Here is an 18,665-nt window from a genome sequence, read left to right as displayed (position 1 = left end):
TGTTTCATATAAAATTGTGTATAGCCATCAGTATCCATTAGTGGGGTAGAGCATAATAGTCCTTCTTGTCATGCATATTTTGTTTTCTTCTAAGTTAATAAATATTCTTTATTAATTGTTCACACAATGAATATTTCCTCACTGGGTTATACATTATCCTCACATTATATGAAAACAAAAACCACTATGAACCAGTGTTCTAAGATACACTTTGGGGTTTTGGGATACACTTGCATTTAACATCAATGTGGTTAATAACATTTGTGTTGGAACGATTGCATTTGCACCAATTACATTACATGTACCTGTGCAATATTTGCATGTGCTCAGGCATGAACAGCATTGTACTTTTGTGCAGTTTTATTCAGTCCAGTTATTCATAGGAAAGATCGTAAATGGAAGGTCAGATAATGGTTGAAAGGCAGAAATTGCATGGGGTGCTTCTGAAAGAGAAAGCCAAGGTAACCATTTGGGAGAGAACCCTTCATCAGATAGAGGATCCTAATCAAAAGACTGCATCCTTAAGGTACAGGCTGACTTCTGCAAAAGGTGACCACGTAAAGCCCCAAAAATGTATAAAATGTAACTCTCTTTTCAACTTACTCCAACACTGTATCCCAATTCTTCAATTTGTTCACCCTTGATTCTACTTGACTTACATTTAAAATTATAATGCTCCTTTATAAAAGCAAATTCACTACACTACAAACTTTTGCTATTGCTGAAAAATTACATGTATCAGTGACTCTGAAATCTCTAAAATGATCTGTGCACAAGGCTTAGTATTAGCAGAAAGGCACAGTGTATTTGGAGGAGCATATGTTTGTATTTTGGCTTTATGACTATTAAACAACATTTCACAGGATGTTATGTGTTTCTTTGGAGGGGTGGGGTGGGGGGGGGGCATGCAAGGATTGCAACTTTACCTCAATAAAGGTTTGCAGATTCTGGTTCAGCCAGGGTCAAAAATATTGATGATTTGCATCTGATGTGGAGTACATCTTTTATTTCACTTTTTAAATGGAAGAACTTGCAAAAAGCTGTCTGTTTTTTGTGAAGATTTAACTTTGCTGTCATGAGGGTATTAATCTAGACTGATTCCCTCTGAATTTACAGCATCCCATTCCCTCATATGCAACTCCAGCATTGTCATTAATCCTGCTGATTAAGGGTGGCACAATTTCTACTCCCATGCCCACATGTCTGTCCTTGGCCTGTTGCAATGTTCCAGTGAAGCTCAATGCAAACTGGAGGAATAGCATCCCATTTGCCAGCTAGGCACTTTACAGCCTTCCGGTCTCAACATCAAATTCAACAACTTCAGATGATTAGCTCTACCCCACCTCAACTCCTTTGTTTTCATTTTATTTAATTTTTAACTGTTCTCCACCTATTATTTCTTTATTCTCTTTCTTCATTTGTCTTTCACCCACACTTTCCCCCTATTTTATATCCCCTTTCCATACCCTTTCTCCCCCTTTACTCCTTTTTCTCAATTTTACCTTTCTTCCACCCATCCCACTCCCCCCCGAATCTTCATCTGTCACAGCTTACTCTCTTATTTCTATGACTCATCTTTCATTCCCTCACCCTGCAGTATGAATGTTCCCACTTTCTATGCCCTTTAGCTTTGATAAAGGGTCATCTGGACTCAAAATGTTGGTTCTTCTCTCTCCTTAGCTGCCAGACCTGCTGAGATTTTCCAGCATTTTCTCTTTTGGCACTATAGCTGTTTGGCGAACTGACCTCCACCTTGAGGGGGTTGACCATCAATTCTATTACAGCTCCTCCCATTGTCCTGGGGTCTGTCCTATTTAGACTTGCTTTCTTATCTCTTTGTTTGGCACATTGTATCAATGCTATTTCCTGCTCTCACTGCAAACTGGACAATGTTATCAATTTTCTTGCAATTTCCATTGCTTTCACATGATCCATCTCCCACTCTTCCCTTTACCTTCCTCAATTTCTTTCTCTCTATTTCTGGTGATAGGCTGTTCAATATTTTTTATAAACTCTGTGACTGCCACAGCTACCTTGACTGCACTTCCCTGTCCCCATGATTTCCATTTTCACAGTTCCTCTGTTTCTTTTATATATGTTCTGATGAATGGCGGAGGTTATAGTGGATGCCTTGGTGGTTATTTTCCAGACGTCGCTGGATTCCGGGGAAGTGCCGGAAGATTGGAAAACGGCTAATGTTACGCCGTTGTTTAAGAAGGGTGCCAGGCAAAAGGCGGGGAATTATAGGCCGGTTAGTTTAACGTCTGTGGTAGGTAAAATGTTAGAATCCGTCATTAAGGAGGAAATTGCGAGGCATCTTGAAGGGAATTGCTTGATAGGGCGGACGCAACACGGTTTCATTAAAGGGAAGTCGTGTCTGACAAATTTACTGGAGTTCTATGAGGATGTGTCTAGGGCAGTGGATAGAGGAGAGCCGGTGGATGTGGTCTTTCTGGATTTTCAGAAGGCGTTTGACAAGGTACCTCATAAGAGGTTATTGCAGAAGGTCAGGGGACATGGAGTTGGGGGTAGGGTGTTAGCGTGGATAGAGGATTGGTTGTCAAATAGGAGGCAGAGAGTGGGGGTCAATGGGTGCTATTCGGATTGGCGGTTGGTGACTAGTGGGGTGTCCCAGGGGTCGGTGCTGGGGCCTCAGCTATTTACCATTTATATAGATGATCTGGAGGAGGGAACCGAGTGCAGGGTGTCGAAATTTGCTGATGACACCAAGATTGGGGGAAAGGCAAATTGTGCGGAGGGTGTGGAGAGTCTGCAGAAGGATCTAGATAGGCTGGGCGAATGGGCCAGGAAATGGCAAATGGAATTTAATGTTGGCAAGTGTGAGGTGGTCCACTTTGGTAGGAAGAATGGTAGGAAGGACTATTACTTACGTGGCGAAAAACTGCAGCAGGCGACGGTGCAGAGGGACCTCGGGGTCCTTGTGCATGAGTCGCAAAAACCCAGCTTGCAGGTGCAGCAGGTGGTCAGGAAGGCGAATGGGATGCTGGCCTTCATAGCGAGGGGGATTGAATATAAAAGTAGGGAGGTCTTGCTGCAGCTGTATAGGGCATTGGTGAGGCCGCAGCTGGAGTACTGTGTGCAGTTTTGGGCGCCGCACCTGCGCAAGGATATTTTGGCCCTGGAGGGAGTGCAGAGGAGGTTTACTAGGCTGATACCGGAGTTGAGGGGATTGAGCTATGAGGAGAGGCTGAATAAACTAGGCTTGTACTCGTTAGAGTTTAGAAGAATGAGGGGAGATCTCATTGAGACGTATAAGATGATGAATGGGATGGATAGGATAGAGGTGGAGAGACTCTTCCCGCTCAAAAAAGACAGTAGGACTAGGGGGCACAGCCTCAAGATAAAGGGGAGGCGGTTTAGAACGGAGTTGAGGAGGAACTTCTTCACTCAAAGGGTGGTGAATCTCTGGAATTCTCTGCCCGTTGAAGTGGTGGAGGCTGCCTCGCTAAATATTTTTAAGAAGCGGGTTGATGGGTTCTTGATAAGAGAGGGGATTAAGGGTTATGGGGAGAGGGCAGGAAAGTGGAACTGAGCCACAACAGATCAGCCATGATCTTATTGAATGGCGGGGCAGGCTCGAAGGGCTAGATGGCCTACTCCTGCTCCTATTTCTTATGTTCTTATGTTCTTATGAAGCAACCTTCCATGCTAGAATTTCCGATATATTTTCCTTTTTTCCTCAGCTAGGCATTCCCTTCCATAATGATTGGCAGGGTTCCCCAATGTGCCCATCCCATTCCCATATCTCTACTCTCACTGGTTTGTCTCCACCCTAGAGCAACAATAGCATTCCCCTCACTCTCACCAGACCCTCCATCCCCATCAGCATTCACAGTCACCAGATCATACTCCGCCATTCCCATCACCTCCGATATGACGCCACCACCAAACACACAATCCCTTCCCTTCCTCTTTCAGTATTCCAAAGGGACCATTTCCTCATGGCAGCCTGATCCGATCTTCAGTTATCCTTAGCAATACTTTATGTTCCCTGGCACCTTTCCATGTAAGCACAGGAACATTTGTCCTTTTACCTTTGCCCTTTATAGTGTCCCATCCCCAAACACTTCTTCCAACTGAAACCATGATTTATTCATGCCTTTTTCAAATTTATTAAGCTCAGAATTGAACCTGTCTCTATTGCAGAGACCACACCCTTTCCTGTGTACCTCCATTCAGTTCACAAGCATGACTCTATTTAGTTATCATTTTAATTCTCTGGTCTATTTCCAGTCTGACCTCTCTGTCCTTCGCCTCATGCACTATTCTAATGACATTCAGCATAAGCTTGAGGAACAGCACCTCATGTTTTGATTAGACACTATACAGCCTTCCAGTCTTAACATTGAGTTCAACAATTTTGGGTCATAACCTCTGCTGCCATTTTCTTTTTCAGACAGAAGCTGTTGGTGACAATCCTGCTGTTTCCCATTCAGACCTCTTCAAGACCTTTTTTTTTACTTATTCTATTACCATCCCCTTTTACCTTTTTCCATCATCCATTTTGTCATTTAACCACTCATGCCTCTTATACAAGCACTTTTTTGTTTTTCCTCAAAAGTCTCACTACCACCTTGTCAAGGGCAACCAGGGATCAGCAGTAAAAACTTGCCTCGCCAATGATGAAAATGTATAACTAACTTAAAAAAAAATTTGAAAATGGGACCCCCATGTGATTTTGTTTCTCCTTCTATTGCCTACAGACACTGGGGAAGACTTTAGCAACTCCTGGATAAGGTAACCCACAACCAGCCTCCTGTCCATTGACTCTGTCTGCACTTCCCACTGCCTCTGAAAGCGGCCAGCAGTATCAAGGATCCCACGCACCCTGGACATACTCTCTTCCGCTTTCTTCTGTTGGGAAAAAGGTACAAAACTCTGAGTTCACATACTAAGCAATTCAAACACAGCTTCTTCCCTGCTGTCATCAGGCTTTAGAATGGACTTACCTTGCGTTAAGTTGCTCTTTCTTTACATCCTAGCTATGGCTGTAACACTACATTCTGTTCTCTCTCCTTTCCTTCTCTATGTATGGTATGCTTTGTGGTAATATAATCAAGGCCTAGTTTTAAGGCTGATTAAATTGGATATCCTAAATTAAAGAATTGGGCATATTAAAATCAAACACAGTCAAACTTCAGCTAGGCCAATTGTATAAATACACAAACATGTCTGGACTTGGCCCACCAAAGATCATTGCACTCTACTGAGACCCAACAGGAAATCATTGCACCCCATTGAAATGCACCAGCCTATTGTTAGAAGCCCAGAGCGGGCCAGACTGGGTCTAGAGTTCCTGCAGTTACCTTATTAGGCAACAGTTTACATGTAAACAACAGCACTGAGGTAGACACCTGGGCGTGGTCTCCGGTGTCCTGTCAGACAGACATCAAAAAACCCAGTGGGTATTGGAACCTCCTCCTGGGACCTCCTTGGCTGGAAACCAGAGAAGTTTCTGGAAAGGCAAGGGGATAAAGGTACAAACCAGGAACAAAGACTCGATGAGGGAGGCGACCTTGACAATCCGGAAGATTGACCAGAGAAGGAAGGAAGGAAGAACCTGCCATCAAGACTCATCTTCATGATGACGGACCAGACAGATCAGAGAATAGGGCCTGCAGTTTAACCAAACCATCTTTGCGGGTAGCATACTTGCATCTGGTATATTCTCTTGTTTTATGTGGGTAATTAAGGGTTAGTAGTGTTATTATTAACAAACTTATTGAACCTTTACTTGTGTTTGTCCTTTGTCCATCTTGAATATGAGGGCACCCGGGTAAAACCTTGGAGTAAGCAAACTGGTCAAAAGTGTCTGAGAATTAACAGGTACAACAGCTTTATCTGTATAGTGTGCAAGAAACAATACTTTTGACTGCATACTAATACATGTGACAATAATAAATCAAATTTAAAAGAAGTGGTAGAATAGATTTCTAGTTGACTTCAGGATAGGGAAGAGCAGAGCATGGGAGTAAAGGGTAATTATTCAGACTGGCAGAATGGGAGGTGGTGGTTAACAGGGATCATCACTGCAACCGCAATTTACAACAATTATTTGAACTTTGGAATGAAAAACTAAATTGGGGGAGAGGTTAGACAGGACTGAGGACTTCTACAAAAAGAAGTCTCACAACACCAGATTAAAGTCCAACCAATGTATTTGATAGTAAACTCACAAGCTTTCGGGGTTTGCCCCTTCGTCAGATGAATGGAGAGTTCTGGCCTCAGACAGAGCATATAACAACAGCACAGACAGTTTACAGATTACTGAGTAGAATGCAAGTCTTTACAACTAACCTGTTATTCAAGTCTTAAAGATGCAGACAATGTGAGTGGAAAGAGCATTAGGCATAGGTTAAAGAGATGTGTATTGTCTCCAGACAGTACAGTTAAGTGAGGTTTTGCAAACCCAGGCAAGATATGGGGGTTACAGATAGTCAATTACTGTACTGTCTGGAGACAATACACATCTCTTTAACCTATTCCTAATGCTCTTTCCACTCACATTGTCTGCATCTTTAAGACTTGAATAACAGGTTAGTTGTAAAGACTTGCATTCTACTCAGTAATCTGTAAACTGTCTGTGCTGTTGTTATATGCTCTGTCTGAGGCCAGAACTCTCCATTCATCTGACGAAGGGGCAAACCCCGAAAGCTTGTGAGTTTACTATCAAATACATTGGTTGGACTTTAACCTGGTGTTGTGAGACTTCTTACTGTGTCTACCCCAGTCCAATGCCAGCATCTCCACATCATAACTTCCACAAATTACAGGGGGATCAGATAAAACTTACAGAAGGGTCAAAAATTAGCAAATGAAGCTCCACCCAGTTATTTGTGAGGTAGTACAATTTGTCAGGAAGAATAGCGAGGCCACTTATTACTTGGAAGATGTGCATTTTGCTAGGGTAGAGGAGTACAAGTTCATCAATCACTAAAAGCTGTGCCACAGCTCAGCAAAAAGCTAACAAAGTTACATTAAACCTTGATTAGACCACACATACAGTATTGTGTGCAAATCTGGTCACCCAAATTGTAAAAATTTTTATTGAGATGGGGGAGAGAGTTCAGAGAAGACATACAAGAATGCTACCAGAGATGTCTGGATATGCTTATCAGGAAAGGATTGACTGGCTGATTCTATTTTCTCTTGATAAGAGGAGGCAGAGCCTGAACAAATAGCGATCTTGAAAATTATGAAAATTTGGTGGAGAGAAAATGTTTCTTCTTGCGGGAAAGGACATAACTCGAGACCATCAATATAAGATAGGCACCAAGAAATCCAAGCAGGATTTCGATACCACATTGAGTGGTTGAAACAAATAATATTGATGCAATTAAAATGATGTGAGAAAAGTCTCTTTCACACAGTGAATGGTCCAGGTCTGGAATGCACTGTCAGGAAGTGTGGTGGAGGTGGGTTCAACCAAAGCATTATTTGAATAGTAATAATGTGCAGAAGTACGAGGAAAATGCAGAGACATGGCACTAAGTCAAAATGTTCACTTGGAGAGCCGGTGCTGACATGATGAGCCAAATAATCTCTTTCTGTGCTGAAAGAATTCTGTGATTCTCTGATTATGGAGAAAGTAAACAAACATATAAGTGAGATGGGAATAGAGAGTTCCGATGATAGGTTTAGATGAGAAAAAATTACTATTCAAATAAAGCATTTTTTGAAAGTTTATTTATTAGTGTCACACATTGGCTTACCTTAATGCTGCAATGAAGTCTGGCACCTGTTTGGGTACACTGAGGGAGAATTTAGCATGGCCAATGCACCTAACCAGCAAGTCTTTTGGACTGTGGGAGGAAACCAGAGAAAACCCACAAGACATGGGGAGAACGAGTAGACTCCACACGGACAGTGACCAAAGCTGGGAATTAAATCCGGGTCCCTGGCATTGTGAGCATTGCTATCATGCCATCTTTACTGATTATTCATGTATATGGGGGTCCTATATGACAGTGACCCAGGCCAGGAATAAAAGCCAGGTCTCTGGTGCTGTGAGGCAGCAGTGCTAACCATTGTGCCATTATGTCCCCAGTCTAATTAAACACTGAAGGGGACACCCAGATTTGAACCAAGGGTCTCTTGATCTGCAATCAAATGCTCCACCACTGAGCTATATCCACTTAATCATCTAATGATCTAAATAATCATCTAATGCTCTATTGATTAGAGGTTTGAGCAGAGAATAAAAAGTTGGTACAGATTGTTTGAACTGAATGACCTTATCTGTGTCCTACATCCTATGTAAACTTACCCTGGCTTAGATCAGCTATCTCAGCACAACTCAAGAACTGAATGTGGGATCTACCTGAGCAACATGTCTCAGTGCCACACTATGGAATTCAACTACCCAGTGAACTATTTAAAAAGGGCATCCCTTCTCCCATAATCTTTTTAAAAAATTGGTAACATGTATTAGTAATGCAAGAGAACAACAAAATGTAGTTATATTCATCTATTTCATGCTGTGTGGTTTCTGACTCCAAAGTGCTGCATGCAGCCAGTATACCCTGTGATTGTAAACACAATATCAACAGTGTCAATCTAACCTTAACACTAGATCAAACATTGTTTATATCAGGCTAATATCGGTCAAATAAAAGTAAAATCCTGCAGATGCTGTAATCTGAAACAGAAACAGAAAATGCTGGAAAAACTCAGCAGGTCTGGCAGCATCTGTGGAGAGAGAAACAGAGTTAATGTTTCAGGTCCTTATGACTCCTTCAGAGTTAAAGAGAGGATCTGACATCTGTCAAATCTCCCCTAATAAGACAGAAAATGGATGGATGAAGGAGTCAGTGTGGAATTCGGGAAGAGTGTTAAAAAGCAGAAAGGTGGGAAGAATGGAAAGAAGTAAAATAGAACGTCAATCAGAAAGGGTCTGGACAATAATGGTGACACAATTGTTTTACAAACAGAAACGCAAACTGGCACTGAAAACCAAAGATGTCAAAAAAGGTACGTGTGAATAGGGTTTGACATGATTTGATTTATTATTGTCACGTGCACTCGTATATAGTGAAAAGTGTTGTTTCTTGCGCACTATACAGACAAAGAGAGAATGCAGAATGTGAGTGTAAAAGTCATAGCTAGGGTGTAGAGAAAGATTAACTTAATGGAAGGTAGGCCCATTCAAAAGTGATGGCAGCAGGGAAGAAGCTGCTCTTGAGTCCACCGGCACATGACCTCAGACCTTTGTATCCTTTTCCTGATGGAAGAAGGTGGAAGAGAGTATGCGTGGAGTCGTTGATTATGCTGGCTGTTTTGCTGAGGCAACAGGAAGTGTAGACAGAGTCAATGGATGGGAGGTTGGTTTGTGTGAATGATTGGGCTACATTCACAACCCTTTATAGTTTCTTATGGTTTTGGGCAGAGCAGGAGCCATACCAAGCTGTGATACATCCAGAAAGAATGTTTTCTATGATCATCTGTAAAAGTTGGTGAGAATTGTGGCAGATATGCCAAATTTCCTTAGTCTTCTGAGAAAGTAGAGGCATTGCTGGGCTTTCTTAATAATAGTGTCAGCATAGGGGGACCAGGATGGGTTGTTGGTGATCTAGACACCTAAAAACTTCAAATGATCAAGTAGGAATTGACAAAGCCACCTTGAAAGATGAAATTATAATTACTATGTAGGAAGATAGTTTCTATGAGACAATACTGAATTTAATTCTATCTGTGTTTGTCACTTTGTAAATGATGCCTTACAAGAATTGAATCAAAAATCCAATCCAGGTGTAACTGAGGGCAGAGGCGCTAGGTGACAGCAGCAATTCAGTTCTAAGGCGACAACCTGCTGTTCCTTAAGAATTTCTATTTAAGGTTATTCTTTATCTTTCATGTGTAATGTTTCAGACAGTCATTTCTCATTACACATTGTTCAAATTTCAATAGACTCCTGGGAGAACTTCCTCTGCCCTATCACTCGGTTCAGGCACTGAATTCGTTTGGATGGAACCTGAGCAAATTAAAATTCATTCGGCATTTTAGAGATAACTCCCAAACACTGGGGTCCAAAACAATATCAACTTAATGGGAGGGGGGAAGAAATCAACGAGAAGGAGAAGGTGATCAGTGCAAGAAGGAAGACAAATGTGTACTCATCTGAGTGTTCAGATTTATTCTGGGTTTGGAGTTCAGAATTAAAAAAAAGTTTGGAATGCAAATCCTCCAGGTATTTAAATACAATCAGCAAATTATATCACAGGATTGGATTCCTTGCGGCAGGTTTGGCTGTCGGATGACTTTATAGTAGATCGCCGGGTGATAAAAGTCAAGAGAGAGAGAGAGGCGGCAGGGGGACTCGTATCTAACAACCAGCAGCAGCACAGTGCCAGTCGAGGCAGGACAGGAGAGCCTCGCTTTAAGAGCACCTACACTACTACAACATGGCTGCGTGCACACATCTCCCCAGACCTTTCATCTGCCTGCTACTCTCACTGACAGCGATTGCGGGCGACGGGGCTCATTTTCCCGAGGAGATAGTGGCGGAGGAGTCGGCCTTGCTGAGACCCAAGGTTCTGCTGGCCATCATTGCCCGGAACGCGGCGCACACGCTGCCCTATTATCTGGGCTGCATCGAGAGGTTAGACTACCCCAAGGACAGGATCGCTCTCTGGTGAGCAAGTGATTTATTTCCAGTTAAAGATTAATCATTATTACCATCAAATAAATAGCCGCCTTCATTTGATTGACTGTAATAGGCAAACATTTATCTCTGATGATTTGTATGTATGCATTAGGAAAGGCTCAGGGTGAGCAGGGAGGTGAGTGGCACTTATTGAATTGTTGGTTCACACCGAGGGATTTATGTCCTCGATTATACTGACTCAGTGTGGACCTTGCTAATATGTGTACCGACAGCTTCCAAACCCCCTTTTCATAATACACCATTCGCCGCACGTTATCAGGCATGCATTTTTCTATGGAAATGTGTAATTTTGTTTTCAGAAGCCTTATTTTAGACAGACACCTGTGTGTGGACAATATTTCCAGCTGTGGTGGTGAGTGAGCCGGTGGGAGGGCTGCTGGATGGTTTCATTGATATGGTGGGGGTTTTATTAAAGTGTGAATTGGTCAGGGGGAACTTGGGGACATATCCTTTTGCTGGCTGTAAGTGTCCCTGTGATTTCCTCCTGCTTCATCAGAGAGAGTAATTCATTCAAATACTGCCCCCCCCCCGCCCCACCCCCCCATTCATTCTCGGAATGGGATTGATACAAGCCCTGCTGCTTCCGTTAACAGCGGGTGATATGATTATAAGACAGGGGCACGAAACCCTCCGGAATTTCCTGTCCTAGTTTGAGTTGTGGGGTGAATGTATCCCAGTGTGGGAGACACACATAGCCCCTTTCCCTGGGTCAAAGCGGCGGGATGTCTTAGCGCCGCCCCTGCTGATACACGCATGCATAGGGGCGGATTTAAAACCCCCATCTCCTCCCCTCACGGTGTATAATCACGCCAAACCAACAGCCCACACACCCCCTATCCTGCCATGCATCTCACTGTTTTAGAGAATGTGATGTTATACAATAATCCAGAGGTTTTTTTTAACGAAGGAAAGTGTCTGGGATTAATGTGGTAGAGCAACCAGCCAGATTGACGCTGTGTGTTTCCATTAAGTGTGTGTGTGAAATGAATTCCCCAATCCAGTATTAAAACCGGGCTGAATTACTGAGGTCAGGGCAGTGGCGGAGAGTGAGAGGCCAGTGCGTTTGGCTGTAATGTCAGGAGTTTCCTGCAATGCTGCCCAGTGGTTAGCAACGCTGCCTGACAGTGCTAGTTCCCCGAGTTCAATTCCCGGCTTGGGTGACTGTCTGCACGGAGTTTGTGCATTCTCTCTGAATGTGCGTGGGTTTCCTCCCACAGTGCAAAGATGTGCAGGGTAGATGAATTGGCCATTCTCAGTGTACCCGAATAGGTGCTAGAGTCTGGCGGCTAGGGGATTTTCATAGTAACTTGATTGCAGTGTGTAAGTTAACCTGTGACTAGTAAATACACTTTAGCTTGACCAACTCCCTTTCAGTGAAGTTTGTGTTGGAGGATTTCCAGGCCTCCACTATTGTCCTGAGCCTCCAGGAATTCAAAATGTTTCTCACCTACACCGCTACGAGCCAGGAAAGAAATTACAGTGACAGTAAACAGTGTGCATAGTGTGATTTCCTCAACAACACATTTGTTTATTGAATGCAAAACTGAGTTCAGGATGGCATGCACAGTGGTTAGCACTGTTGCCTCACGATGCCAGGGACCCGGGTTCGATTTCTGACTTAGGTCACTGTCTGAGTTTGCACGTTCCCTCCGTGTCTGTGTGGGTTTCCTCCGGGTGCTCCAGTTTCCTCGCATAGTCCGAAAGACGTGCTGGTTAGGTGCATTGGCCATGTTAAATTCTCCCTCAGTGTACCCGAACAGGTGCTGGAGTGTGGCACATAGGGGATTGTCACAGTAACTTCATTGCAGTAAGCTACTTGGTGAGAATCATAGAATCGTTATGGTGGGCCAAATGGCCTAGGAGAACCTAGGAGCCTCACAGTGCCAGGGACACGGGTTTGATTCCGGCCTTGACTGTCTGTGTGGAGTTTGCACATTCTCCCCTTGTCTAAGTGGGTTTCCTCCGGGTGCTCTGGTTTCCTCCCACACTCCAAAGACGTGTGCGTTAGGGTGATTGGCCATGCTAAATTGACCCTAGTATCAGAGGATTAGCAGGTTAAATATGTGGGGTTACCAGAATGGGGCCTGGGTAGAATTGTGGTCAGTACAGACTCGATGGGCCGAATGGCCTCCTTTTGCACTGTACAGATTCTATGAACCTTTGGTGAGAATGAGCGGTTCGACATGATGTGCTGAAACCCCCGCATACACAGCTCCAGAAGGCAGGGTTCAACACACCTGACTTTGATTTTTACTTCCTCCCTTCAGCGTTTTAGCGATCAAATAAGATTGAAAGCGCGGTTTGTGTGAAGAGGATTCTGTGTAGTCTGGAGTTTAGCAGGCCGTACTGATCTGTTATTGTTGGGAGCTGGTCACCTTCGCGGCAACACATACACAGTGTGAAAGTCAGTCAGTGAATTCCCAATGATATTTACAGAGTTGGCCAGTTGAGAAAGTTGGAGGCTGTTCAGCAGCAGGGCACAGTGTGTATGTGTGTGTGTGTCTGCCTCCCTCTGCATGCATGTGAATCTTCCTTGTTGCGACTGTTATTCGGCTTTCCCTTCAAGATTTTTCTCTTTGAATGAAACTGAAGGTCTTGGAGCTTGTTAAGATACCAACAACCCAAGCTGCCCGTTTTGTACAGGGACTGGCAACGGGCTGTGTGGGTGGAGTTTATTTATGTCACTCCTGCCTGCAGTTAACACAACATTCATCATTTTGCATCAACTGGAGGCGGAGGAGATTAGTGCGGATTTTAATTTAAATCTTCCCTTTCTTTTGCTGCAGTCAAAACTGCCAATTTTATTCACTCAACAATAAGAATCGATTTTTTTCTGACCCTCGGAGATGAGCTAGCAATTATTTAACCACTTAATGTGTCCTAATTTGTAAACATCGCGCTCCCAGAATCTCCAGCAATGAAGAAACACATACAGTGTGTCCCCAAAATGTAACAGCGACTGGTCACCCATCCCCCGGTAGTAGTGATCCAGGGCTCTGGGTTATGGTGAACATGCCCCCAGTGCGTGTAAGTGTTGGTCACATCTTCTTACTCAATTTCAATGACTAATGGCTCAGGAACACTGCCTGATGTTGGGCAGCCGATCAAGGTGCTGTGTGTGTTGCCTATTAGACTCTGGGCTGTGGCACATTCCTCTCTTCGCCTCCTCTGCATTTCTCCGGATGTCAGGCAAGCCGTGTCCTCACTCAGCCCATCCCCAGCTTGGTAACGGTGGAGCGCTCGCCATCCATTCAAACGGTGCCTGGGTGTCCAGGCGGGCTCCGGAGGTTACTGCCTGACGGCGTGGAGAGAAACCCAGGGTCCAGGCACCAGAGAGAGAGAGAGAGACTTATTACACAGCATGAAGAGATCCCACCCCCGCTAGCCTCTCCCCTGCAGGCGAGATAGTTATTAAACAGGGTTTGCTTATCCCCGCCAGCTTCATATCCAGTTTAACCTGTAGAGATTGTAACCCAGTGTGGCAGACAGCGCTTTACTGAACCTAGCGGGCAGGGCTCTTTTAGCACCGCCCCACGGCCGTGGGGGCGGATTGAATCCTTCAAAATCCCCCTCCCACCCGTGTGTACATAAGCAGCTCCAACTAACAGTTCACACCATCTTGCTAGCTCTCACTTTGTATAGTGACTGACAGAATAACCAAGAAATGTTTGGGAAAATATGTCTGGGATTATTATGTACTAGGGGACATCGTGCTTTGCGTTTCAATGTGTGTATGTATATAAAAAGTTTCTCAGTGCAACATGAACGCGAGTTGACTGAGTTCAGAGCTGTACTTAGACAATGAGGGATCAGTGCAGCAGGCAGCTGCCAGAGCCAAGAGCAATGCTCAGGGCTCCCACACGTGCCTCCTACATTCTTTCTTTAAACATCTTTTCTGCACTAAATAGCACCCGAGCTTCCCATATCCTGCAGAGTTTTATATCCAGCAGATCCTGACTTGTTTCTGTAAGGAGATCTCTGATTCAGGTAGATTTGTGCTTAGCCTAACGTGCACTTCCTTAACTGGAGAACCTCTTTGAAACAGTAGGTGGTGGTGAGGAGTCACCCAGATTAGGCTTGGACGACCTTTCTTGGGGTTTGATTAGACAATGTTCAGGTCACTTAAATAAGTTTATGGTCTCTCTGTCTCTGTCTCATTAGAGTCTAGTCCAGACTCGGGTTTTGCATGAAGGTGGCAGCTTTGAACTAGGAGCCTCAGTCAGAACCAACCTGAACTTGACTTCTGCTTGGCACAGACTGACCTGAACCAAGTGGATGATATTTGGACCACTTCAGGTTATTTGGCCCATCATGTCTGCACCATAGCGGTTCTGTGATTCTCACCAGACATGTCATCCTGAACTCAGTTTTGCCCACCGGCCCATACTCAATAATAGGGACCTTTCACAGAATGCTCAAAACTATAGTAAAGGAAAAGGCCATTCAGCCCCGAGTGTCTGCAACACACCGACTCTGTCTCCCAGAATTGAGGCTGCAGCATTGTTGTTTTTGAGGCTAATGAATAATGAAGCTATCTCGGTCAAGTCACACTGCCAATGAAGAGGTGTGAGTAAAATCTGAGAGCAAAAGAATTTTGCTGACCAAGATCAGGAAGAAGCAATTGGGAGTTTTTTAGGCAGACAACAGAAACCTATTATCCATAAAGCCTGATGCTGACAGCAAAGATCAATGGTAAAATTGATTGGATAGACAAAGAATGATCTTTATAAAGACCCTCAAAAATTGGGAGAATGTACCACTAACGAAGATGATCCAGAGCTAAATTAACATGGATTATAACCATGATCACCAACACCCTCTTGTGTTAACTGAAGAGAGATAAAGAGATATTCCCTATACATGCACATCATATCTAAATAAGTTACTTCTGAATCTGAGATCATTGCATTTAGTGTTGGAAACATTCTATTAATATATTGTGGGCAAAATTTCCCATGCCACCCACCAGGGGAATCATAGCAGGTGGGACAGAAAATTTGGCAGATTACACAAAGATCCGTTGGCCTCAGGCAGAAATTTCTGGCCTTGGGGCAATTGCAGCCAGAAAATCCCACCCTATGACTCTGTGTATTTACTGTCAATTTTTTTTTCTTCATTAATTCTCATGCTCACTATGATGCAGATAGCACTTATTCCTAATCTCAAAGAAAGCAAACATCAAGTAATCTCCATGCCATATATTTCTTCTTTCCCAATGCCAGTTTGAATCTGACATCAAGTCAACAGGATCTCCAAGCGTTCAACAGCAATGATGTTATCAAGCAGGGTAAATAGCCAATCATTTTCAAGTATTTTCACGGACAGTAATCCAGGAAATGAAATGTATTGATCCTCTTTAGCTGCTTATCAAACTAGCACAGACCTGCAAAACATTTGCAGTCAAATTGGCATCTTTTTGAAACATGACCTCTTAAAAACATTTCCAGTTATTCTTTCATTAACTATTTTAAGAGAATTGAAACTTCTTATTCCAAGGGAAAAAGCTACTTAAAAGATGTTTTCTGGTAAAAACAGACCTAGGAATATAAATACAGATTTTGTCAAGACAATTATTTCAACAATGGCTATGACTTAGCACTCTGTTATAAACCCGGTGACACCACGTTAGCAATGTGTCAGGGAGATTTTAACATTGATATTACAGAGTAAAAGGGCAATTTGGGGTGCTCTGGTTTCCGCCCACTGTCTAAAAGATGCACTGGTTAGATGCATTGGCCATACTAAATTCTCCCTCAGTGTATCTGAGCAGGTGCTGGAATGTGGCAACTAGGTGATTATCATAGTAACTTCATTGCAGTGTTAAAGTAAGCCAACTTGTGACACTAATAAATAGACTTTAAACTTTATTTTTCAATAGTTTAGTGATTTCTAAATGATTGCCATTTGTGGAAAGTTCAACAGTGCACCCCCAGTGGATCTCCATGTCTAACTATACACACTCCAGAAGTTGCTGCCTGTTTTAAAGAAGTAATGATTCTGATTGCAAACAGTTTTGACTCATAACTTCCACAATTCCAGGGCATTAATGATGAATTGTTTCCATGTAACCCTGTCATGCTGTAATAAGTCTCACCCGCCAGTGGAAGCAGCGCAACACAGGAGGGTGTTATAATGTGACAAGTTTACATGGACAGTTTTATGCTACAAATTTGAGCACTGGAGTTTAAACTGGAAATACCTAAAAGTAAGAACACAATGTATGAATTTAAAGCAGAAATTGAATGATGTTTGCATGTCCTAACCAAATTATTCTGCATCATATAACTGTGCTACATCTGTAAGAACATAAGAACATAAGAAATAGGAGCAGGAGTAGGCCATCTAGCCCTTCGAGCCTGCCCCGCCATTCAATAAGATCATGGCTGATCTGTCGCTGCTCAGTTCCACTTTCCCGCCCTCTCCCCATAACCCTTAATCCCCTCTCTTATCAAGAACCCATCAACCCGCGTCTTAAAAATATTTAGCGAGGCAGCCTCCACCACTTCAACGGGCAGAGAATTCCAGAGATTCACCACCCTTTGAGTGAAGAAGTTCCTCCTCAACTCCATTCTAAACCGCCCCCCTTTTATCTTGAGGCTGTGCCCCCTAGTCCTACTGTCTTTTTTGAGCGGGAAGAGTCTCTCCACCTCTATCCTATCCATCCCATTCATCATCTTATACGTTTCAATGAGATCTCCCCTCATTCTTCTAAACTCTAACGAGTACAAGCCCAGTTTATTCAGCCTCTCCTCATAGCTCAACCCCTTCAACTCCGGTATCAGCCTAGTAAACCTCCTCTGCACTCCCTCCAAGGCCAAAATATCTTTGCGCAGGTTGCATATGGCCTTGATTTTCGAGCTGCATTGTCATGGGGGGATTTGCTGGCGCAGTAACACAGAGCATTGTTAGCGAATGTAAATGTTGCATACATTACACAGAAGGTACTTCAAAGAAACAGTTCATTTAGCCCAACTAGGAGATACCAGTGCTTAGGCTCCACACAAATCTTCATCAAATTCTAACAGCATATATTTTTGTTGAATTCTGCTTCATGTTTACCGGAGTCTAATTTTCCCTGAAATAGATGAATTTTCATCATTTCAAGTTTCACCATCTGTTGTGATGGGTTTCAAACCTGGACCCCCAGAACATTACACTGGATCTCTGGATTACAAGTCCAGTGATGATACCACAACACCACTGCCTCCAAATGCTTGCTTGCTGAAGCTGCTTGGGAACTTCATTGGTTTGAGGACAAGGACCACACAAATCCTTCTGAATCCCAACCTTTTTGAGTCCTTCACCTTTTAAAAAATATCCTGTTTTTCCATTTCCAAGTCAGTCTTGTACTTCTCTGTATTGTATTGCATTTACCATCTTGTTGCCCAGTCACTCAACTGCTCTGTATCCCCTTGCAGCTTGCCTTTCTACCTAGTTTTATATTTTCAGTCATCCTGGATGAATTACATTCAGTCCCCTCATCTAAGTCATTGGCATAGATTGAAAGTAGCTGAGGCCTAAGTACTGATGCTTGTGGCACCCCACTAATTACAGCCTGCCAACATGAAAATGACGTGTTTATTAGTACTCTCTTTTTTTCTATTCTTTAACCAATCTGCAGTCCATCTTAATATATTACTCCTAATACCATCAGAAGATTTTTCTAAATTTCCTACTGGATTTAATTGTGACTAATTTATATTTATGGCCCATCTTTTGGCCTGTTTGACACATGAAAACAACTTTTCTACACCTATTCTATCAAACACTCACATAATCTTAAAAGATCTCTATCAAGCTCAGTCTCAACCTTCTCTTTTCGAATAAAAGAGGCCCAGCCTGTTCAACTGATGCTAGTTGTTATAACCTCACACTTCTGGTAACCTTCCAGTGTGTCCTTTTTGTACTAGTGCCTCTATCTCCTTCATGTAAAATGGAAACCAAAGAAAGTTGTTCTGGTCTAACCAAGGTTTTGCATAAG

The 18,665-nt window shown here is 43.2% G+C and overlaps 1 protein-coding gene across 1 annotated transcript in view; it reads left to right on the top strand.

The window, feature by feature from the left end:
• The first annotated feature begins 10,415 nt into the window (after positions 1 to 10,415).
• LOC145348417 (procollagen galactosyltransferase 2-like) overlaps positions 10,416 to 18,665 on the top strand; it is a 175,606-nt gene continuing 167,356 nt past the window's right edge. The window contains exon 1 of the mRNA XM_080196630.1: positions 10,416 to 10,651. Coding sequence (XP_080052756.1) covers positions 10,422 to 10,651 — 230 coding nt within the window. The 5' untranslated portion in view covers positions 10,416 to 10,421. The remainder of the gene's footprint in view (positions 10,652 to 18,665) is intronic.

This window comes from Carcharhinus amblyrhynchos, chromosome 9 (assembly GCF_965287045.1).
Source record: "Carcharhinus amblyrhynchos chromosome 9, sCarAmb.v2.hapA, whole genome shotgun sequence".
In the NCBI taxonomy this organism is placed as follows: Eukaryota; Metazoa; Chordata; class Chondrichthyes; order Carcharhiniformes; family Carcharhinidae; genus Carcharhinus; species Carcharhinus amblyrhynchos.
The sequence above is the reverse complement of the archived record's forward strand: the minus strand, read 5'-3'. Positions and strand labels throughout refer to the sequence as shown.